General features: G+C 52.9%; 2 protein-coding genes across 8 annotated transcripts; both read left to right on the top strand.

The window, feature by feature from the left end:
• Positions 1-1,091: 1,091 nt before the first annotated feature.
• On the top strand, positions 1,092-16,036 carry MIEF1 (mitochondrial elongation factor 1). 7 transcript variants are annotated; one of them, XM_030320685.2, is made up of 8 exons: positions 1,092-1,221; positions 2,983-3,337; positions 4,595-4,737; positions 4,829-5,224; positions 9,156-9,306; positions 10,251-10,428; positions 10,632-10,894; positions 11,513-16,036. In XM_030320685.2, the coding sequence occupies exons 5-8, from the start codon at positions 9,163-9,165 to the stop codon at positions 12,317-12,319; spliced, it is 1,392 nt and encodes a 463-aa protein (XP_030176545.1). In that variant the 5' UTR covers positions 1,092-1,221; positions 2,983-3,337; positions 4,595-4,737; positions 4,829-5,224; positions 9,156-9,162; the 3' UTR covers positions 12,320-16,036. The 7 variants fall into 7 exon arrangements, with proteins under 7 accessions (XP_030176545.1, XP_030176548.1, XP_030176549.1 ...); XM_030320688.2 differs by having other exon boundaries at positions 4,829-5,084; XM_030320689.2 differs by having other exon boundaries at positions 4,829-5,073.
• Positions 16,037-18,320: 2,284 nt separating this feature from the next.
• On the top strand, positions 18,321-20,445 carry ATF4 (activating transcription factor 4). Its single transcript, XM_030320692.1, has 3 exons — positions 18,321-18,526; positions 19,128-19,448; positions 19,535-20,445. Exons 2-3 carry the CDS (start codon positions 19,220-19,222, stop codon positions 20,359-20,361), a joined length of 1,056 nt encoding a protein of 351 aa, XP_030176552.1. The 5' UTR covers positions 18,321-18,526; positions 19,128-19,219; the 3' UTR covers positions 20,362-20,445.
• Positions 20,446-21,828: the final 1,383 nt, after the last annotated feature.

Consider the following 21,828-nt stretch of genomic DNA (forward strand, 5'->3'; position numbering starts at 1 on the left):
CTCCCAGCTCGCCTCACCACCTGCGTCAGCCCCCACTAGATGACACAACTTGATCCTTCTGTTCCCTGCAACACCGGTGGCAGTGCCCTGCACGTTAGAGACCCCTGAGGAGGACTGGATGCGTGAATCAATGAGTGGATGGTAACTGCTCCTCAACGCCCACCCCCTCCTGCTGGATGCCCCGTTAGTCCCCACAACAGCCCCAGGCGGAGGTTAGGAAACTTGCCAGAGGGCAGAAGTCCTTCAGTGGTGCAACTGGAACCGGGGGTCCCCAGGGGCCTGACTCCCAACGCTCCTTGGCTTCGCTTGGCACCTGGACACGCTGCGGGCAGGGGCCTCACGGATTCCAGAAGGTGTGGGTCGCGCCCCCAGATCTGGTGAGAGACAGAGAAGCAAACGGGTACATTAAATAGCAGTGCCCGGCAAATAACTGGTGCCAGTAAATACGATTTGTTGTTGAAAGGGTTAGGAGCCCCAACAGCAGTGTGCAGACATTTCTGTGCGGCCCAAAGGAGGCGCCTGTGGTGGACGCCCGAGGAGGAAGGTGTTGGAAAAGACGTCCGGAGGGAACAACTGCGGTGGACCTTCAAGGGTAGGAGTTTGCCGCGAGCCGAAGGGCCCGGGGAGCAGGAAGAGCCCCGAGGGGTGAAAAGAAAGCGATCTGAGAAAAATGGGACTTGAGGAGCTTTGAAAGCCATGACAGAGAATAGTAGTAGTGTCAGACTTCCCCAGGTGTCCCCACGGCCCCAGCCCGAGATCGGCAGTCGGTGCTGGGGTCTGACCTGACCGCCTGACAGGTTACGAGGCTGGCAGCGGGTGGGGGTCGGCCCGACACAGCCCGGTCGCTGGACGGCGAGGCCACCCGGGTGCCAGTCTGCCGCCCCACTCCCGCCCACGGCGCGGTCGCTCTCCGGGTGGGCGGGGCCCGAACGGCCTCCGCGGACCGGTCCCTGGGGGACGTCACGCACGGAGGCGGGACCGAGCCCGCCTGAGGGGGCGTGGCCCGACGAGGCTCCTGGCCCCGCCCCGAGAGAGGCCTCGGCCGCGAAGAACGGAAGTCCTTCCGCCTCCGCCCGCCCCCACGCTCCCTTCAGTCCCTCCCCTCAGCTCCGTGCGCAAGGTCGTGTCCCGGAAGTGAAGGGGCCATGTTGGTGGGTGACCCCGGGAAAGGTACCGGGCGAGAGGCGAATCGCGAGGAGTGGTAGCGCGCGCAGTCCGCGGGTGAGTGCGGGGAGGAGCCGGGGCCCGGGGCTCGCCGAGCCTCTGCGCAGGGCCGCGCTGGCGCCCCCCACCCCAACCCGGCCAGCGGGGGTCTCGCCCAGACCGCTCTAGTTTCCTCCCGGGAGGCCGCTCGGTGGCCGCGCCCCAGCCTCCGGAGGCCTCCCGGGGCGCCCCCGAGCCGGCCTGCCCCAGCCCGGGCCCTCCCCATCCCGCCTCGGCCCGGCCCCTAGGGTCGAGGCAGGAACTGGGGACCGACCAGGGCTCAGTCGCCCAATCGCCGATCGACCTTGTAACAGCCCTCGCGTGACAATCGCCTCCAACCTCATAAAGCACTTTTCCTGTTGAGTTTCTGGGTTCATCTCTCCCATTCCGGGAGGCCCTTGGGGCCGAGGGGAGCTCTTCTACAGTTGAGGAAAAAAGGACAGGGACAGTGGCTTTGCTCGAGCTCGCGCAGAAAGTTGGTGAGGCCGGACGCTGATGGCTAACTGACTTCGGGCCCAAAGTTCAGATCTTTTTACCAAGTACCTCCCCCATTCGATCTCATTTCTTTATTTTTGAAATAGGGGTGATCATTTCTCCCACATAGGGACTTTGCTTCTTTCATCCGACTTATTTTTTGAGGCCCTTATATGTGCCAAGCGCTGTGCTGGGAAAGTTTGTAGAGCACCCCTGGCCTACGTGGTAAGGCCCCAGCGAATGGTAATTGTCCTTACAGAGGCAGGCAGACTTGGGGGCAGGAATGCAGCCCCCCTTTCCAGCTATGTGCCTGTGGGCAAGTTACTTCCCTGTGGGAGCTTCAGTTTCCCCCACTTAAAATGGGGATGAGGACGCTGGGGTTGTTGACAGAATGAGACGCGTTATTCTGTGGAATGTGCCTGAAACATGCCTGATACATAGTAAACCCTCCGTAAGTGTTCACTGTCAACGTTAGGACCCCTGACCACCTCCTAGGTTTCTTCATTTAAATGTAATGGATGACAAAGCATTTTATAAACGACACTCCGTATTTGTGTAAAGGTTCATTGTTACTGAAGGCAGATGGTGGCGGTTCACGCAAAACTAAATCTACTATTTATTGGGCTGGGGGCCACTAGTAATAGCCGGCCGTGATAGCGTGCTTCTTTGTAGGTGCCAAGCACTATTCTAGACCCACTTACATACATTAAGTCATTTAATCCTCGTACCAACCGAATGGACAGAATACAGTCTTGCTCCTCATTGTACAAATGGAGAACTGAGGTTAGCGCAGAGAGGTTAAGAAACTTGCCAGGGTAATCACTGCATAAGCGGTGGTGCCAGGATTCAAGTGTGGCTGAGAGTCCTTGCCTTCAACCACTCTAGACCACCCCTCGTAGTGGAATTCTATTAGAGATGCTATATGTGCATTATCTCATGCAGTTCTCAAAATAACCCCATGTGGTAGGTACTCTTTAACATATAATGTCATCTGCATTTTTTTTTTTTTTTTTTTACCACCGAGGAACCTGATGCTCAGAAGGGTTAAGTATGTTGCCCGGAATCATATGGCCGGTAAACGGCAGAGCCAGGATTCAAGCCCTGGCCCTTCAGCATAACCTGTACTTTCCCAGAGAGGACACTGGGAGGCTGGGGTCTACTTCTAGCCCTGCCACTAAGTCATGATGTGACCTTGGGATCTCTGAGACCCAGATTAAGAACCCCTGAGTTTTAGATAGTCTCTATATAGACCCTTCTATCGTTAATTCTGATTCTAGGCTTCTGTTTTTTCCCTTCTGTTTATAGCTTGAAGCCCAGCCCCCGCCAGTCCCCCATGGCCCCATGGAGCCGAGAGGCGGTGCTCAGTCTGTACCGGGCCCTGCTGCGCCAGGGTCGAGAGCTTCGCTACACTGATCGAGACTTCTATCTTGCCTCCATCCGCCGTGAGTTCCGGAAAAACCAGAAGCTAGAGGATCCTGAGGCCCGGGAGAGGCAGCTGGAAAAGGGCCTGGTCTTCCTCCACAGCAAATTGGGGGGGATTATTTAGGATCCCCTCCTTTCCCCTCTCCTCCTAATTCCAAGGGAAAGAGTTCAAAGGTGTCTTCATAGACACTCCTGCTCTTTCCCATCCCTACCTCACAGATGCAGTAAGCAGTCTCAGGTAGGTAGACACTTAATCCTATAAGTTTCTTTCTTTCTTTTTCTTTTTTCTTTTTGATGCAGGGGGCCAGGAGAGGGGACAGTTTCTTTTCAGTGACCATAGTCTTTCAGTCATTAGAAATCATTGGAGGAATTAGAGACATTAATAGAAGTAGGTTTCCTTATTGAGAAAAAATAGGCCTTGCGTTTCAAGGCCCGCCAGAATAAAATTATTATCACCATTTTATTTCCTGGAACATTTTACTTCTGAAAATGTTACAGAAGATCCTGGTTAAAAGTATTAGAGCTCAGTTCCAGGCTGGCTCACTCTCAGTGGATTGCGTTACCTTATGGGTCAAGATCACATTCCCCGGACATGACTATATTCTGTTACAACACGGCCTACAAAGCAAGCATAGTGTGTGTGGACTTCAAGGGACCGTGTCTGGGTTCAAATCCTGGCTCTGGTGCTAATAGCGGTGGGACTTAGGGCAGATCACTAGACTTTTCCTGCCTGGCATGTTCCGGCAGGCTCTGGGATAAAGGTGAACGATACGGTTCATCGAGGGACTTGGTCTGATGTGGAGATGAACGGAAAGTAATTCCAGTGGGAGCAACTCTGTGCCAGGGGGGTCACATAAAGAGCTTAGAGATGGGGACGAGGACGTAATTCTGCCTGAGGAGGGAGGTGGTAGGGGGGGTCATAGGTGGCTATAGAAAAGGGCCGTTTGAGGTCCGCCTCAAATGAGAAATAGAAGCTTGCCATGCAGACGGCCAGGAACGGGCAAATATGGCGGTGGGAACGGTAGTCTGGAAACTCGAGTCTGCTGTGGCGGGCACAGCACGCCTGTGAGGCGAGTGGCGGGAGTTGAGGCCGGGCCGAGTCTGCAAGGAGACCGACCCCCCTGGCGAAGAGATTGTGACATCCGATAGGAGGGGGACGGTCACAGCTCTGGAAAGCAGGGGAATGGCACAGAAGAGGGATCGTGGCGGTGGCCGTGTGGAGAACAAGCTGCTGACGAGAGAGCGGAGGCAGCAAGTCCGGCCTGACGACCCTGAGCGACTGGGGTGGTGGGGCAGCTGCGCTTCCGTAGTGTGCGCGGCAGCGGGGCTCGGTGGCCAGTTGGCTGAGGCTGGAGGCAGAGAGAGAAAAACGAAGGATAACTGGGGTATAAGGCTTGCCGGCTGGGCGAGGGTGCTGCTTTCCATAGAGGGGGAAAGTGGGCGGGGGGAGCGGGGAGCCTTATGTAACGGCTTTCGGTTCTCCTCGGCCACTTAGGTTGACTGCAGACTCGCCTTCGGCAGGGGAGGGCCAGGGGAGGGTTGATGCCCGCGGGAGCCTGCCTGCGCCGCGAAGGGTAGCGGATCCGAAAGAGAAATCGAGAAATCGTTACTGAGTCTCTGTGTCCATCTGTTTTCCCTGTGAGTTGGGTTACAGATTGCCTTCACCACCTCCTCAAAAAACCAGAAATCCACCCCCCCCCATAGGGTTAACGGCTTATTTGTGCCACAGATACAATGCGATCTATGTGTCAACAGCGCTGGCCCTGGGGACACGGCAGTGAATGTGCCAAAATGCCTCCAAGAAGGTTAAGGTCTTCTGGCTCCTAAGATGTGAATGAGGCGGGGTGGCAGGCCTTAGGACTCCTCTGCACTACTCTCCGGCAGACGAGCTCTGGGTTCGGATTCTGGCCGCGCAGCTTACCGACACGATAACCTTGGGCCAGTGACTTAACCTCCGCCTCTGCTTCCTCATCTGTACGTTGGAGGTAACACTGCGACCCCACGGTGGCGGCGTAAGGATTCGGGACTTAACACGTGTAACGTGCCCGGCACGGTGACTCAGCGAGTGTCAGTTGGCCTCGTGTGCGCTCGAGCCAGACATGTTGAAGTCCTGTGGCTTTCTCAAGTAAGAGAATTTGAAATTTTCACGGTTCTGTGCGGTCTGCCTCCGAAGCTGCAGGGCCACCGTTACGCCTCATCCCCGCTCCATCGGGGCCATGAGTATGTCCATTCCTGTTTTTGTACCTGGGGCGACAGGTTAAATAACTGGCCCGGAAATGTCACCGGCGCTGAGACCTTCCATCCCCAGCCCTGCCTGCCATGTCAGTGCTCCTCCTCCTTCTTTGTCCTCTTCTTTTTAAAAAACGTTTTCATTAGTTTTTAGTGTAGAGCTCAGTGGCAGTAAGAGTATTCACACCGTTGGGGCACTCGCGGGGCTCAGTTGGTTAAGCATCTGACTCTTGATCTCAGCTCCGGTCACGGTCTCGCGGTTCCTGGGATCAGGCCTCACGTTGGGCTCCGTGCCGACTGTGTGGAGCCTGCTTGGGACTGTCTCTCCCTCTCTCTGTCCCTTCCCTGCTCATGGGCATGTGCTCGCTCTCTCTCTCTGAAAATAAATAAACTTAAAAAAAAAAAAAAAAGAATATTCACATTGTTGCATAACAGATCTCCAAAACGTTTTCATCTTGAAAAACTGAAACTCTAAACCCAGTAACCAACAGTTCTCTTCCTTGATGGCACTGAGGAGCCAGGCTCCCCCACCCCCCTCCCCCCTCCCCCCTCCCCCCTCCCCCCTCCCCCTTCCCCATCATGCCCGGTGGATTCTTGTGTTCTAATAGGCAGGCTAAGCCACAGAACCGGAGTAGACAGTGTACGGTAGATAAGCAGTCTCGACTGAAACAAGTTAGGTTTTAGAACAAGAGCTTTTATCTCGCTGTTGAAGCTCATGGACATTCTCTCTTCTCCCTGGTCACCGGTGGCATCACCTGGTCCACAGATGGGGGGAGCACACGGCACTAGACAAGGGAGAGCCTTCTCACAAGCTGCCAACTTAATGGTCTGGGTCTGAAGTGTGGAAGAGCATCAGTGTGAGCTTTAGAGGCCATTTCTTAGCTCTATCTCAGAAGGTAGGATGTAACTGAGAGGACAGTCTGGATTGCTGCCTGCCTTCTGGAAGGTGACCTTTTGTCCTGTGAATGGAAATCGTAAAAGACTTCACGATAGCTCGTACTTGTGGGGTACTCTTCCAGTTTATAAAGCGTTCACATTCAGTATTGTTGTAGATGTTTTTTCCTCACTACAACCTTCTGATTCAGGCCACGCGGAGGTAGTTATCCCCTTTTCGTAGCTGGGGTGGTTAAGTAACTTAGGGAGGTCACTCAGCTAATAAGTCAGGGCTCAAAGGCAAGTACTCGTCCTCAGAGTTTCTGGCTTGAGAACTCAGGCTCTTTTCTGTTATGCCACATCACTGCTTTGTTCTTACCAGTCATCAGATGGGCCCTGGGTTAAATGGCCCAGGGAGGCTCCTTCTGGCTTTCACTTGGGTGGAGGACATCCCCTTCTGGTCCTGCTGCCTCACGTTCAAGGAGGTGCCTGCATCCAGTGTTTCTATTATAAACATATCAGTAAAGGTTCTTTTGTTTAAAAGAAAGAAAATGGGTGTGTGGGTGGCTCAGTCAGTTAAGCGTCCAACTCTTGGTCTGGGCTCAAGTCTTGATCTTCCAGTTTGTGGGATTGAGCCCCACGTCGGGCTCTGCACTGATAGCGCGGAGTCTGCTTGGGATTCTGTGTCTCCTCTCTCTGCCCCTTTCTTGCTCTCTTTCTCAAAAACTAACTAACTAAAAAGAAAACACTCGTCATTGTTATGTGTGGGGAACACATGTGTGTAAAGTTCTACTCTGTCCTGACTGAATTACTCTGCTTTGGCCAAGTTTGATCTGTGCCATCTCTGTCTCAGTGGCCACTGGAGGGACGATGAGTAGTGTTCTTCCCTGACCCCACCTGTAATGTATAGTTTAACTCTTCCCCTTGGCCTTGCTTGCTCTGTGCAAGTGGGAACGTATTTCATTTGGCCAAGTAGTCTCCCATTATGTCCCTAAGCCCGAAGCTTCTGTTGACTGGAAAAGGTAGAGAAAAGTGCCACCAAAGTTGTGAACTCTGGTTAGGGAAAAATATTTTTGGACTTGACAATGACTCTTAGTTAACTCAGTTGCTGGAAGTAGTAGAGTCAGAAACGTTTTCCCTTCCCTCCCCTCCCCTCCCCTCCCCTCCTGGGGGGGGGGGAGGATAGAGGCAAGGGCCAGGAGAGGTGAAGCCAGCAATACCTAGTTGTAGCGGTATTAGAAAGAAGGTTACTGGGGCATCTGGGTGGCTCAGTCGGTTGAGCATCTGACTTTGGCTTATGTCATGATCTTGCGGTTCATGGGTTCGAGCCCCGTGTCGGGCTCTGTGCTGACAGCTCGGAGCCTGGAGCCTGCTTCCGATTCTGTGTCTCCCTCGTTCTCTGCCCTTTCCCCATTCATGCTCTGTCTCTGTCTCAAAACTAAACACTTAAAAAAGAAAGGAAAGAAAGAAAGAAAGAAAGAAAGAAAGAAAGAAAGAAAGAAAGACAAAGAAAGAGGGAGGGAGGGAGGGAGGGAGGGAGGAAGGAAGGAAGGAAGGAAGGAAGGAAGGAAGGAAGGAAGGAAGGAGAAGGTTACTTACACTGGAAGATGCACCCAGGGATCCTGTCTCTGTCTCCTCCCATCCTGGGCATGTTGGGACCCCGAGTGGTGCACAGCTGGCTTTCCCTGTGTAATTCCTGGGGTGCTGGACGTGGGAGGTCGGAGAGCAGCAGTGGTAAGAGCAGCGCTCAGATCTGCACTGCTTTGCCATCCTTCCTCTGTGTCGGACCCATGGTTCTCACGGGCTTATGTGGGGACGCGGGGAACTTCAGTCAGGATGACTTCATTGTTGCCGGGGAGCAAGTGTGTGCTCCCCTTGCCGGAGCTCTGTACGAGAGGCCGCCTCTTTGGTCTTGAGCCCATGAGCTCCTTTTTAGTTCATTTTTCAAGTGCATTTGGGTAGATGGGTGTGTGTGTGTGTGTGTGTGTGTGTGTGTGTGTGTGTGTGTGTGTGTTTTCCCAGTTAACAGCCAAGCCTACAGCGTCCTCGGGGTTTACACTCAGTGTCACCGTGCCAGCCTCACCTTGTGCCCCCCCGCCACCCGAACACTTTCCCCAAGAAGCAAAGCATTTGTCAAGTGGGAGTGTCCACAGAGTTATTTTTCCCTTTGGACCTTTCTCATGTGTGGACTTGAGGTTATGTCTCCGTGTGCAGTAGTCTGGTCCATGTTATTATTATTTTTTTAACGGTTTATTTTTTTTGCAGAAAGTAGAGTGGGAAAGTTTGGTGTGGGTAAAGGGTAAACATGATGGTAGGAAAAGCAGCCTATTAGGAGCTGGAATCCTGAGTTGTGGAGGTGACTCTGCCACTCCCTGTCTCTGGGACCTCTGGCAGGTCACCTCCCTATGTGTGAAGTGACGCCATGGGACTGGATGGGTGTCTGCTAACCTAGTCTATTAGGTTAGACCTTCTCAGGTCTCACCTTACAGGCAGTGGTAGCCAAAGGATCAAAACAATCTATGCTACCGTGGTGGGAAGGGAGAGGGAGAGGGTTGAAGTGCATGGTAGGGTAATATAATATAATATAATATAATATAATACAATACAATACAATACAATACAATACAATACAATACAATACAATATAATATAAGAAGGGATTGATGGACACTGAGCTAAGGCTTTCTCTTTCTACATCCTCAGTAGATTGGTGGAGAGATTTTGTTCACAATGAGCGTGATCCATTCCCCCCCCCCCCCCCGCATATGCAGATATGTCATGGGGCGTGGTATCTCTCCCTTGACCCTAGAGCATGCAGGCTAGAGGTGGGAGGATTTGGGTTGCTGGAATTCATACAATGCCCTGTCCCTACTGCTCGTGGCCTGATGGGGGAGGGAGGAGGGGTGGCTCTTGAGTCCCAGGTGGTGATGGCTGTGTTCTGACTTCGTCCTCAGGTGAGAGATGGCAGGCTCTGGTGAGCGCAAAGGCAAGAAGGATGACAATGGCATCGGCACGGCCATTGATTTCGTGCTCTCCAATGCCCGGCTGGTGCTGGGGGTGGGCGGAGCAGCCATGCTGGGCATCGCCACACTGGCAGTTAAGCGGGTAAGTGGGCGCAGCCAGGGCCAGGGGTGGGGGAGGCGGATGAGGCTGCCTCTGTAAAGTGGAGCTGACCTTGAGTGAGCCTCGGATACTGCTAATGGGGGCATAACCTGGAAATCTGACATTGTTAGATGAGCCCATAGGAGAACTCAGCAAGTCTACTTCTAGGACTCCGCCCTGAAGAAATCGGTGGCAATACAAATAAGTCTATCCCAGTGAGTAAACAACTACAAATAACCAAAATGCCCTTCCTTAACTCCCCGATTTGAAATAGCAACACTCCCACCACATACACACTTCCTGTTTCCCTTTTCTACTTTATTTTTCTTAACATCTATCTCTGACTGTGTACGTCACATTTAACCTGTTTATTACATATTGTCTGTATCCTTCCACTGCACTGCAGACTCATGCGGGCAGGGATTGGGTCTCTGTGTTTTACTGCTTGACTCTGTGCACCTAGAACAACGCCTGGCATGTAGGAGCCACTCGGTAAATATCCGTTAAATAAATGAATCCGTGTTCAACATTATGGTACGTTCATAAGGTACAATGCTGAATAGTCAGAAAAGGTACATAGTGTTGACCACTGGGTTCGTTTTCAGTGACAGCGGGGAGATAATAAAAAGGATGAGTGAAAAAAATCCAGTTTTCCAGTTTCGCAAGTATACGTAGAGTAGGACCCTAAGTATATACCTACATATTTCCCAGCAGGAGCCAGACCAAAATATTAACAGTCGTGTCTGTGTTGTGTCCTTATGGTAGATCTGTTTCTTGTTTGCATCATTTAGTATTTCCCGAGATTCTCTGCACGGAGCACAGTGTTCCATAATCTAGAGTAAAACTAAAGTTATTGAAAAATAGTAGTCGAACCCCCTAGGGCAGAGCTGCTGAGAAGAAGGGAAACAGATAGGAAGCTTCCTATGCCGCGGCCTCTGCTATTTCAGATGTACGATAGGGCGATCAGTGCCCCTACCAGCCCCACCCGCCTGAGCCATCCAGGGAAGAGGAGCTGGGAAGAACCGAACTGGATGGGCTCACCCCGACTGCTGAATAAAGAAATGAAGACAGGCCTGAGCCGGTCCCTGCAGACCCTTCCCACAGACTCCTCAGCCTTTGACGCAGGTGAGGACAAGGCCCCCGCCCCTCCGGGGCCTCTCTCTGGGTGCTCAGTACCGCCCCCGCTTTCAGCAGACCTTTGTTGAGCGCCCGTGTGCCAGGCACCGCGCTCGCACTTCCGTGCCAGGCCCTCCTTTCCGGGGCCGAGGCAGCTGTGGACTGAGCGAGCGCGGGAAGAGCTCATGTGCCTCTCTCTCTTGCCTTGGCAGATACATTCTGCCCGCCCCGGCCCAAGCCATTGGCCAGGAAGGGCCAGGTAGACTTGAAGAAGTCACGGCTCCGCATGTCCCTGCAGGAGAAACTTCTTACTTACTACCGGAACCGGGCGGCCATCCCTGCTGGTGAGCAGGCTCGGGCCAAGCAAGCTGCCGTGGACATATGTGCCGAGCTCCGGAGCTTCCTGCGGGCCAAGTTGCCGGACATGCCGCTCCGGGACATGTACCTGAGTGGCAGCCTCTATGACGACCTGCAGGTACCAAGGTGGTTCTCACGAAGGGTAGGGTCGGGTGCTGACCAGGATGCCTTTCCGGGGGCGCTTGGGGGGCTCAGTCAGTTGAGCGTCGGACTTCGGCTCAAGTCACGGTCTCACAGTTCGTGAATTCGAGCCCCGAGTCGGGCTCTGTGCTGACAGCGCGGAGCCTGCTTCGGATCCTCTGTCTCCCGTGCCCCACCCCTGCCACCCCTCCCCGGCTTATGTGCGCACGAGCGCTCTTCACGCTCTGTCTCAAAAAAAATAGTAAAACATTTAAAACAAAAAAAGCCGTTTCTCAAGAGTGCTTTCGGTACAGAAGATCGGTGTCCCAGGCATGCCAGAAAGACTGAAGTCTTAGGTCTTACTGTTTCTGAAGTCCACCTGCTGCCGTAGCCCTTGTTGTGTCTTCCTTAACCCTTTCTGTTTTTTTGTTTTGTTTTTTTTTTTTCTTTTTTCTTTTTCTTATTCTGACAGACCGGGGTTCAAATCCTTGCTCTGAACCAATTCGTCGTTTCCTTTATTGATGGGGGAATACAAGATGGTGGGACCTGTGTTTGGGGAAAGTTCTCTCTTGAGCAGATTAAATCCCTCAAAACCTTTTTAATTGTGCTCCAACAGGTGGTGACAGCTGACCACATCCAACTCATCGTGCCCCTGGTGCTGGAGCAGAACCTGTGGTCGTGTATCCCTGGTGAGGACACCATCATGAATGTCCCCGGCTTCTGCCTGGTTCGCCGTGAGAACCCGGAGTATTTTCCTCGTGGTAGCAGCTACTGGGACCGCTGCGTAGTAGGGGGCTACCTTTCCCCCAAGACGGTGGCAGACACATTTGAGAAGGTAGTGGCTGGCTCCATCAACTGGCCAGCCATAGGGTCCCTCTTGGACTACGTGATCCGACCGGCACCACCCCCAGAAGCCCTGACTTTGGAAGTGCAGTATGAGCGCGACAAGCATCTCGTCATCGACTTCCTGCCGTCGGTGACCCTCGGCGACACCGTCTTGGTAGCCAGACCACACCGGCTGGCCCAGTATGACAACCTGTGGCGGCTGAGCCTGCGGCCCGCAGAGACGGCACGCCTGCGGGCTCTGGACCAGGCCGACTCGGGCTGCCGATCTCTGTGCCTCAAGATCCTCAAGGCCATATGCAAGTCCACTCCGGCTCTGGGCCACCTCACTGCCAGCCAGCTCACCAACGTCATCCTCCACTTGGCCCAGGAGGAGGCTGACTGGTCTCCAGATATGTTGGCCGACCGATTCTTGCAGGCCTTGAGGGGACTCATCAGCTACCTAGAGGCCGGAGTCCTGCCCAGTGCCCTGAACCCCAAGGTGAACTTGTTTGCAGAGCTCACTCCTGAAGAAATAGATGAATTGGGATATACGCTCTATTGCTCCTTGTCTGAGCCGGAGGTGCTGCTGCACACGTAGGGCAGGTGAAGGCCAAAGTGGACGTCAGGCGGTCAGACCCTGGCTTCTCCGTTAGAAACACGTGGCTGCACAGCTGGTGCCTCACAGGGTCCCTAGGTGCCTCCTATCTTGCTGGTCATCGCCCCGGTCACTTCATGCTGATTAGAATGCCATCTCTTTGCCTCTTTTCTCACCCAGCCCTTTCTATTTTTGTTACCAAACACTGTGCTCCTACTCCTCCCCGCCCCCTTGCTCCAGGCTGACTTTTCTGGAATGAATTGAGAAGGTGAAGCACTGGCCTGACCTGAGCTGCTGTTGTGCAATTTGGCCCAGGTTTTCTGCTCCTGTCTGCCCTTTGGCCTGTTTTCTTTCCAGTGTCCCTCTGTCTGTTCCTCTTGTTCACGCCTTCTGTTTTGCTTTTCTCCCTGGAGCATATCTGCCCCGTCAAGATGTTGCCTTTGAGTTGAATGTCACCGAAGAGTTCTGATCGGCACGTTTCCGAGCTGAGCTCTGCAGAGTGAGCGCTCAGACGCTATTTAGAATTTCTGGGGTTAAAACCGGGAGAAGAGCTGGCTCTTGACCCAGGTTCCTGGAGAAGCAGCCCATGCCCCCCACGTCCTGACCAGCTCAGATTCCTAAGTGCTGAGAAGGTCCCTCCTGGGAACACGGTTACTGACCCACGCAGGAGTGAGGCTCAAGATAAACTGGATGCAAAGTTGCCTGGAGATTGTGTTTTTTAGTGGCCGTCTGTGAGGGTGCCGCGGGGGAGCTGGAGGTGGTGAGGGGGGCCTGGGGAGGGTGCGTGTGCCTGGTGTCTAGACCTCCCCTTTGGCTGGTCCAGATCAGCTGCGAGAGCGGAGTGGCAGGAGGACAGGAGGAGGACGAGGGAGGGAAGGGGCTGCCTGCCGGGGCACCGCCCCCCCCCCCCCCGCACAAGTGCTGTTGTTCAGCGTTCAGCCCCTTCCTTGCTTGTTGCCAATTAGGACGAAGCCTTCGAGGACACAGCCTTGGGGGAGGTTGACAGGTGTCTGAACACTAACTGGAAAATCCAGTCACCAGTCGAGGCTTGGTGACCGAGTTTCTCCCCCATCAGGCCCCGCCCCTCTAGGATGCTGCCTCAGAGCAGGAACCGGCCCAAAGCCAGCCCTTCCTTCCCCAGCTTCTGCCACAGGAACGTGAGAGCCGTGCGTGCCGAGCCCCCCAGGCACCGTCGAAGGGCGAGCAGACTTGCGCTGACCTCTTCCCCGTCCTGTCTCAGCCCGCTCCTGGGGAGACTGGTGCTACCTAGGGAGAGAGTTCGTGGATAAAACACGGGGGGGGGGGGGGGGGCGGTGCAGCTTGCTCCGCCCCCTCTTATTTCCAGCTGCTAAAACTGCGCTGTGTATATTGCAAAGTATCCTGAGGGTGGGGAGGAGTGTTTAATACACGACGTCTGTGCGTCTTGTGTTGTGCTTTTGTCCTGTCCGTGGCAAGAAGCCAGTAATAATTGTTTCTGATCTGCCCATCCAGTATTTCGTTCTCCCATCAACTTTTCTTATTTTTTCTATTCTTCCTACCTCTCCATCGGTGAGATTCTGGTGAAGCTCTCCACAGCTGTCTCGTTCTTTCCCAACGACAGCAGCATGAAATGACTCTAAATAGCATTGAACCCTCAACTACCTTTGAATTTAGGGTAGACGGTCCTGCCCGCTTCTTGTCATGGGTTAGGAGGGTGAACTAGGGTTAACCTCGACTCTATTGGGAAAAATTTCCTGCTCCTCTCTATGTATGCAGAGGTTCCTTAAAGTGGCACAGCTCTTTCATTTGTATGAAGCTCCTGAGAGAGAATGAAACATAAAAAGCCCGGAACCCTGAGAGAGATTCTCCACCCTGGCTGTTCATCAGAGTCAAATTAGGGTTTAAAGGAAATCTCTGTGCCTGAGTGCTGCCCTCGGTGACTGGCCTGGAGGGGATGGGGTGGAGCCTGACCTTGGTGGTTCCGGAGCACGGAGCTCGCTTCTCGGATCCATTAGAGGGAAAGGAGAGGGGAGGCTGCAAAAGAGTGGGTTAGTCTTCATTGAGGTAAAGCAGTCGGTTTTCCCAATGTATTATAGAGTCTAGTTTTCTCAAGCTGGCATCTCTGACCAAATTGCATGTAAAGCATTGGAAGGAGAGCTGGAAAGAAACAAAAGATTTTAAAGACTTAAGCCCAGATTATCAAAGCCAAGTGTAACTGCCATTTGGTTTTATCTCTTTTCTTAAAGAGCAACACAAGGGCATCTCTGTCTCTTAACTGTGTTTCACAAAACCAAAAACCGTGGCTTTCCCATTTCACAAGCAAGAACCACCTGGAAGTCCTCAGAACAAGAAGCAGTGGAAATTCTTGGCCCTGGTCCTAGTGGGTTTGGTGACTGAGACTGGGCAAGCCTTGTAAAACGTGGAAGATTGTCCAGTGTGTTGAGGTTCTTGGATGGAAGAGGACAACATTCTGCACCCCCTCCCGATTGTTTTAATCTTTGGGGAAGGACGTCGTGCCTTTCCCCACCACTCTCCTGCCTATGTACCCAGTAACTCCCACCTTTGCCTGAAGTCATGGCACCAGCTCCTACTTCTCTGGAAATTTTTTTGCACCATTTATGTTAGCAAACCACAGAGTTAGCCTAATGCTTAAAAATACACTCATTGTCTCGAAAGCATAATCCATTCCAAAGTATATTTTGATTTTTTCCCTGGTGCCCCTTCCTGAAAAATGAGTTCAGGATAACAGTATTTTTATGATATGCTTTGTCGTGACTGTTTTCCCCCTTCAAATAAATGATCAAAGTTAACGTTTGGAAAAGCTGTGTCGAGGCCTATGGTCTTTCCTCCTGGGTCTCGGCCCCTGCTGGTCTCCCTGTTCACATCCCAGATTAGCTGATTTTGCTCCCTTGTACTCCAACTTGAGAACTCCCATGGTTTTGACAAGGAATTAGCTTCATGATCACAATTTCCTGGAGAGGCCCCAGCGGGGGTTCTGTAAGTAGGGAAAACCTGCATTGTGTTGGAGTCCTCTGCCGGAGTCTGTCTTCCTTGAGGCTGTGACCTTGCCTGGAAACTTGTGTTCACAGGGCTTCTTAGTACTCTGCTCTTCCTGCTAAAGGTCCAGGCCAAAGACAATGGTAAGGGACACTTAAGACTCGATCTGTTAGGCTGTGGCCCTTTTAGACACTGCTGGTTCTCAGTGGCCAAAATACTAGGTGAGTTTTTTGTTTTTTGTTTTTTTTTTAATTTATTTTTGAGAGAGCAGAAGCAGGGACAGAGGATCTGAAGTGGGCTCAGCGCTGACAGCGGAGAGCCCTATGCGGGGCTTGAACTCCTGGGCTGTGAGATCACGACCTGAGCCGAAGTCACACACTTAACCAACTGACCCACCCGGGTGCCCCCCCCCAGATGTGGGTTCCGAGGTGGAGTCCAGCGTGTTTACCTTTTCGTTCAGATCACCTTGTAGTCTTTAAATTCTTGGTCCCTGAGGCCAAGTCCACAACTTGCCTTCCAGTCACTTGCCTGCCCTTCAGTAGCAGTTGATACATTCAGCTGGTAGATTTGGAATCAGTCACTGGTCTTTGTGTCCCACCTTGGCTAGGTCCACATAGAAGTAGCTTCGCCCTGAGACCTGGGGAATTGCTATCTTTTATTCTCCTTGAGGGAGGAAGTAAAGCTGGGGAAAATGATGTCCTTCCACAGCATGGAAAGAAAAAATAAAAATCTCCTTTCCCACAGCGTTGACTTGTGTGTGGTATGAAACATTTTCCTACAGGAGCGGTACTGGTTCTCCATTCTCAGCTAGAACCTCGGAAGTGCTTGATCTGGGTCTCCATGATAGAATGGATGGGACAGGTTGCCCCTGGAGCCATTCATCAACGACCTCTGCAGTGTCAAAACTGGGGCAACATTACTTTCTTTAATTCTCAACCTCCTGCCTAGTCATCTGTAAGGAGGCACTGACAGGTCTCCTGATACGTGCCCCATGGGTTCTTCGGTACACCTTGGAAGACTTGTGTAATGGTTCAGGGATACTTAAGTGCCTTTGCACGTAAGACTAGATTTTATATCTTGACATTTGTGATTTCTCCAAAGCAATACAAAAACCATACTTTGCAATATGCTTTACGTGTACCAGTTGTTGGTTTCATCAACTCAATAAATACTAGTAGTCCTCCGAGGAAGCAGGATGATGATAAAAGGAAAATGGGGAGTGGGGATTGGGAGGTCAGGATCAGAAGACCTGAGTTCTAATAATAGTAATAACCATTTATTGAGCATTTATCAGCACTTTACTCAATGCTTTCCATACATAATCTTACTTCATTCTAAGCATAAGGATACTCATCATTAGCCTCATTTCACGGAAGAGGAAACTGGCTCAGCAAGGACAACTTGCGTAACCAAAATGTCTCAGCCACTAAATGGAAGAGCCAGGATCCTTTTGGGGTTGCCTCTAAAATCTGTCTTCTAAGCCCTACCCCATACTGCCTCCACGGAAAGCTGTGTGGCTTTGGGCCACACACCTCATCGCATTAGTTCGGTTTGCTGTTGTAAAGAAATCGTTGGGCTAGACTGAATCAAAGCAGTGAACGGACAAGGACAGCGCTCCCCACATTTTTTGACCTCACAGCCTTGCTACAGATAATTCTACGGCCCACCGAAACGGAGGCAGAAACTTAAGGTTTCTGCCCCCACAGGGCCTGACTGGGGAAGGGGACTGGAGGATGGTGAAGAGCTTTCTTGGCACTCTTCGCAGCTCCCCGATAGAGAGCAAACTGCAAGCCCTACCCTGGACCGCTGCTTCCAAACACACGAACCCTCCTGCCCCCCGCAAGTGGGCGTGGGTTTTCAAGCTTCTCTCATTAGCGGCATTAGGGGGACTTGCTGAGAAGTGGTTAGGTTACACCGGGCAGTCGCAGAATTGGGCGTTAACTGACAGTGACAGATACCAGTTTAATAAAATCTCTTGGGGCAACTACAGCTGCATAAACCAAAAGAAGTTCCTTTGTGATAGACTGAATACTTTTACTAGAATAGCAAACATTTTAGCAGGTTGGGTACGTAAAAATACCTTAAACTGGGCTATAGATTATGCATCTTCCCGCCTGGACTTGAGAGTTGACAGTAAGGATGCAGAGTTGGCCCTGTATGGTAGGTGGGCATGAAGCATTTGAGATCCCGACGAAGGTCGTCTGCCCTTTCAGCTACTTAAGGCCTTGCATATGGTGGAAATGCATACGAAATGCCACTTCCTTTCCCCTAATTTCATGTAGGGCCTGAAACTGGATGCTAATTCGGAGATTCACTGAGGGGGGCAGGAAGGGGCCACACGGGTTCCGGCCTGTCGTCACCATTGAACGCTCTAGATCGGGGAAGGAGCCGGCGCAGCCACGGGCCGCTACGTGTGCGCAGAGTTGCGGAAGCCACTGCAGCGGGAAATTAACCGAGACTGGCCCACCGAGAACAGACTCCAGCAGCGGGAACCTCACTCACCACTCCGCCCCTTCCCGCTCAGACCTGGGCTCTCTCAGCGAGAAGCCCTCCCACCTCGGGCTCAGAGCCAATAGAAAATCGAGATATACATGACTCACCATGTCTAACCAATCAGCTTGACGCTCGCTCTCCGCCAACATCTCGCGCGACCATCAAGCGGCCTCGAACCTCACAATAAAAACCTTCCTTGGGCAGAAAGACTTCTCTCCCCGCCCCCGAAGCTAACGCCGGAAACGAGGTGTGTCTGAAGAATCCCTCCGCGCTCTTCGGCTCCAGAGGGGGAAGTGACTCTTTGATCTTAGTTGCCGTGTGAAGTAGTGCGCCCTTTTCCTTTCTTGAGACTCTAAAAATAATTCCCATTCTTTTCACAGCTACCTTCTGGACATAAAAGTCGTAGGTTGGAGATAGTAGGGGCGTCGGAGGGGCGAAAATGAGTGGGTAGGAGGCGTGGGTCACGTGACCGGGGCGGAAGGATATGCCCTGTGATGCGTACTCATAGAGGCAAAGTCTATAAAGCACCCACGGCTGGCGGGCCGCGGCCATTTCTCTCCCTCCCGCCTATAAATGTAGAGCTCCTGTGCAAGTGCGCGTTCTCCCTCCTCCGCTCCCCCAGAGTCCGCGGCCGCCATGGCGTATTAGAGGCAGCAGTGCCTGCGGCAGCATTGGCCTTTGCAGCGGCGGCAGCAGCACCAGGCTCTGCAGCGGCACCCCCCCAGCGGCTTAAGCCATGGCGTAAGTATCGGGGCCGGGCCGCTCTGGCCGTGCTCCCGCGGGTCGGCGAGGGCATTCGGCTCGCTTGGGCGCGGCCTGCGGCCGGCGGCGTCCCGGAGGGGGAAGCGGTTTTACGAGCGCCCGAGACGCGTGACCCCTGTTTGGATGTCCCCGAGACGCCGACGCTTCTGGGTTGGGGAGCGCGCCCCGTCCCCGGGGATAGAAGTCCTCGACGACCCTGGCCTCCGATTCAGGGGCGCCTCCCCGTCCGGCTCCCAGCAAAACGTGGCAGGAGCCAAGATGGCGGCGGGGCAGGGCGGTGGCGCGGTGTGAGTCATGGGCGGGTGTGGGCGGGGCCGGCGGCCCAGGCCGTATTTGGACTTGAGGATGGCGCGCCTTCCTCTGGCGGCCGGTGGGGGGACGGCCCAGCCCCGAGGGCGTCCATCTTGTGCGGCTTGACCGGGCGGCGAGGAAGGTGGACGCGATGGCTCTGAGGCCACGTGTTCCCGATTCTCTGCTGCCGAGTGGAATTCTAGTTTGCCCAGTCTCCCTCCAGGATGAAAAGATGAAGTTCTGGGACCGGCTGGTCTCTAGTGGGACTTGGTTTCTGGTTTCTTTTCAGGCTTTTCACGGCATCCAGCAGCAGCGTTGCTGTAACCGACAAAGACCTCTTCGAATCAAGCACGTTCCTCGATTCCAGTAAAGTCCCGCGACATGGCCGAGATGATGAGCTTCCTGAGCAGCGAGGTGTTGGGGGGGGACTTGATGTCCCCCTTCGACCAGTCGGGTTTGGGGGCTGAAGTAAGCCTAGGTCTCTTAGACGATTACCTGGAGGTGGCCAAGCACTTCAAACCTCATGGGTTCTCCAGCGACAAGGCTAAGGCGGGCTCCTCCGAATGGCTGGCTGTGGATGGGTTGGTCAGTGCCTCAGACAACGGCAAGGGTGAGTAGGAGTCCTTTGCCTGCCGGTGGGACCTGAGCGTCGGGCTTGCTGCCTTGTGTATCTGACTCCTTTTCAATCTTTTGCAGAGGATGCCTTCTCCGGGACAGATTGGATGGTGGAGAAAATGGATCTGAAGGAGTTTGATTTTGATTCTCTGTTCAATATAGATGACCTGGAAACCATGCCAGATGAGCTTTTGGCCACTTTGGATGACACATGTGATCTCTTTGACCCCCTAGTCCAGGAGACGAATAAGGAGCCCCCCCAGACCATGAACCCAATTGGCCATCTCCCAGAAAGTTTACCCAAAACAGACCAGGTTGCCCCTTTTACCTTCCTGCAACCTCTTTCTCTCTCCCCAGGGGCCCTATCCTCCACTCCAGATCATTCCTTTAGTTTAGAGCTAGGCAGTGAGGTGGATATCTCTGAAGGAGATAGAAAGCCAGACTCTACTGCTTACATTCTCATCCCTCAGTGCATAAAGGAGGAGGATGCCCCCTCAGATAATGATAGTGGCATCTGTATGAGTCCTGAGTCCTACCTGGGGTCCCCCCAGCATAGCCCCTCGACTTCAAGGGGCTCTCCAAGTAAGAGCCAGCTGTCTCCATGTTCCCTCTGTGGTTCTGCCCGCCCCAAACCCTATGATCCTCCTGGAGAGAAAACGGCAGCAAAAGTAAAGGTGGAGAAGTTGGATAAGAAGCTGAAAAAAATGGAGCAGAACAAGACAGCAGCCACTAGGTACCGCCAGAAGAAGAGGGCGGAGCAAGAGGCCCTTACTGGCGAGTGTAAAGAGCTAGAAAAGAAGAACGAGGCTCTGAAAGAGAGGGCAGACTCTTTGGCCAAGGAGATACAGTATCTGAAAGATTTGATAGAAGAGGTCCGAAGGGCCAGGGAGAAGAAAAGGGTCCCCTAGTTGGGGTTGTCAGCGGAGTATGTGCTTGTACATAGGCTTGTGCTGCAGCTGTGTGTTGTAATAAATTATTTTGTAGTGAAAGTACTTCCGTGAGTTGTGCTTGCTTTCTGATCCCTGGTAAGGCAGCCTTACCAACCTTGGCCTGGCGGTTGTGATCACCCCGAAGGGAGGGATTGGTTCAACTTCGTCGGACTTCGAGCCCCCTGCAGTAGGCTGCTGGGTGTTTTTCTCGAGTGGGGTTCAGGCCAAAGAGCTTTACCCTGAGGGAGCGCGTGGCCAGGAGGTACGGCCTGGCTTCTGCCTCCTGCAGAATTGTGATCTGTCCTTAAGTGCCCAGATGAGGCCTGCCTGAGTCAAAGTTTCTCTTCTAACTTTCACGTTTCTGTAGAGGCCTCTTCCCAGATGTCAGAGAAATGGGTCTTTGGTTTTTGCTGGGAGTTGAGGGCCGGCCTGTAGCTTGAAGTTCCTGGCCAGAGCTGAGCTCTAAGGCTGGCAGATGTCAGGACAGTACCAGGAAGCCACACTACTGCAACTTGGATTTCTCAAGTCTGAGAAGTCATCCTTTGTCTGGAGTCCATCCTGGTCAGGTCACCTCATCTTGTGTGTCTTGTGGGTCTAGCTCTCCAGGGAGGGAGCCTTGGTTTTTTATCTCTATGGCAGTGTTTGAGCCCTTAATGTGTATTCTCAGTTCTGTGATAACCCAAAGGGAAACTGGTGCGTGAAGGAGCATCAGGCTCTTAAGCCTGTTTTGCCCCTTGAGTTTGGAACTGGATGTGTGTGCAAGGGGAGGGGAGGCCCATGTTTCCCTGGTTTTCCCAACACCTAGTGTTGGAATACAACCAATGACCCAAATGGGAACATTACTCTGAGGCATGGGGTGGGGGTGGGGGGTCACAATGGACCTTGGGCCTGTACAGGTCTTACCTTGAGGTGGTAGAGATCCCACAAGGCTGTGGGTCTCTCCCCACAGTTTACTCTGCAGGGACCACCCATCTAGGTATTCGTATCACAGACAAGATCCCACCCCCACCCCCCAGCACCATTTAAGCAGCTTAACTGCAGCTAAATATGTGGGGATTTACTGGTTGAACAGCATCCGCTCAGCCTCACACGTTGAGGTTACAAAAACTAAGTTCTATTCAATAATTTTTTTTTAAAGACCGCAGAGGAGCTTAAACTCAGCAACTGTGAGATCATAACTTAGGCCAAAGTTGGATGGAAGTTGGATGTTCAACCCACTGAGCCACTCAGGCGTCCCTAAAATGCCTGGTTTTTTTTGTTTGTTTTTTTTTTTTAAGTTTTTCTTCTAATGTTTGTTTTTGAGAGAGAAAGTGTGTGTGAGAGCAGGGGAGGGGCAGAGAGGGACACAGAATCCAAAGCAGGCTCCAGGCTCCCAAGCTTGTCCGCACAGAACCTGATGTGGGGCTCGAATCCACACACCGTGAGGTCGTGACCTAAGCCAAAGTC

Source organism: Lynx canadensis, chromosome B4 (genome assembly GCF_007474595.2).
Source record: "Lynx canadensis isolate LIC74 chromosome B4, mLynCan4.pri.v2, whole genome shotgun sequence".
Taxonomy (NCBI): Eukaryota; Metazoa; Chordata; class Mammalia; order Carnivora; family Felidae; genus Lynx; species Lynx canadensis.

Excerpts from the sequence above, each read along its gene's own strand:
- ATF4 (XM_030320692.1), top strand. The coding sequence starts at position 19,220 with ATGGCCGAGATGATGAGCTTCCTGAGCAGCGAGGTGTTGGGGGGGGAC. Across the intron at positions 19,449-19,534 it reads TGCCTCAGACAACGGCAAGG|AGGATGCCTTCTCCGGGACA; the intron begins GTGAGTAGGAGT and ends AATCTTTTGCAG.
- MIEF1 (XM_030320685.2), top strand. The coding sequence starts at position 9,163 with ATGGCAGGCTCTGGTGAGCGCAAAGGCAAGAAGGATGACAATGGCATC. Across the intron at positions 10,429-10,631 it reads CTCCTCAGCCTTTGACGCAG|ATACATTCTGCCCGCCCCGG; the intron begins GTGAGGACAAGG and ends TTGCCTTGGCAG. Across the intron at positions 10,895-11,512 it reads GCCTCTATGACGACCTGCAG|GTGGTGACAGCTGACCACAT; the intron begins GTACCAAGGTGG and ends GTGCTCCAACAG.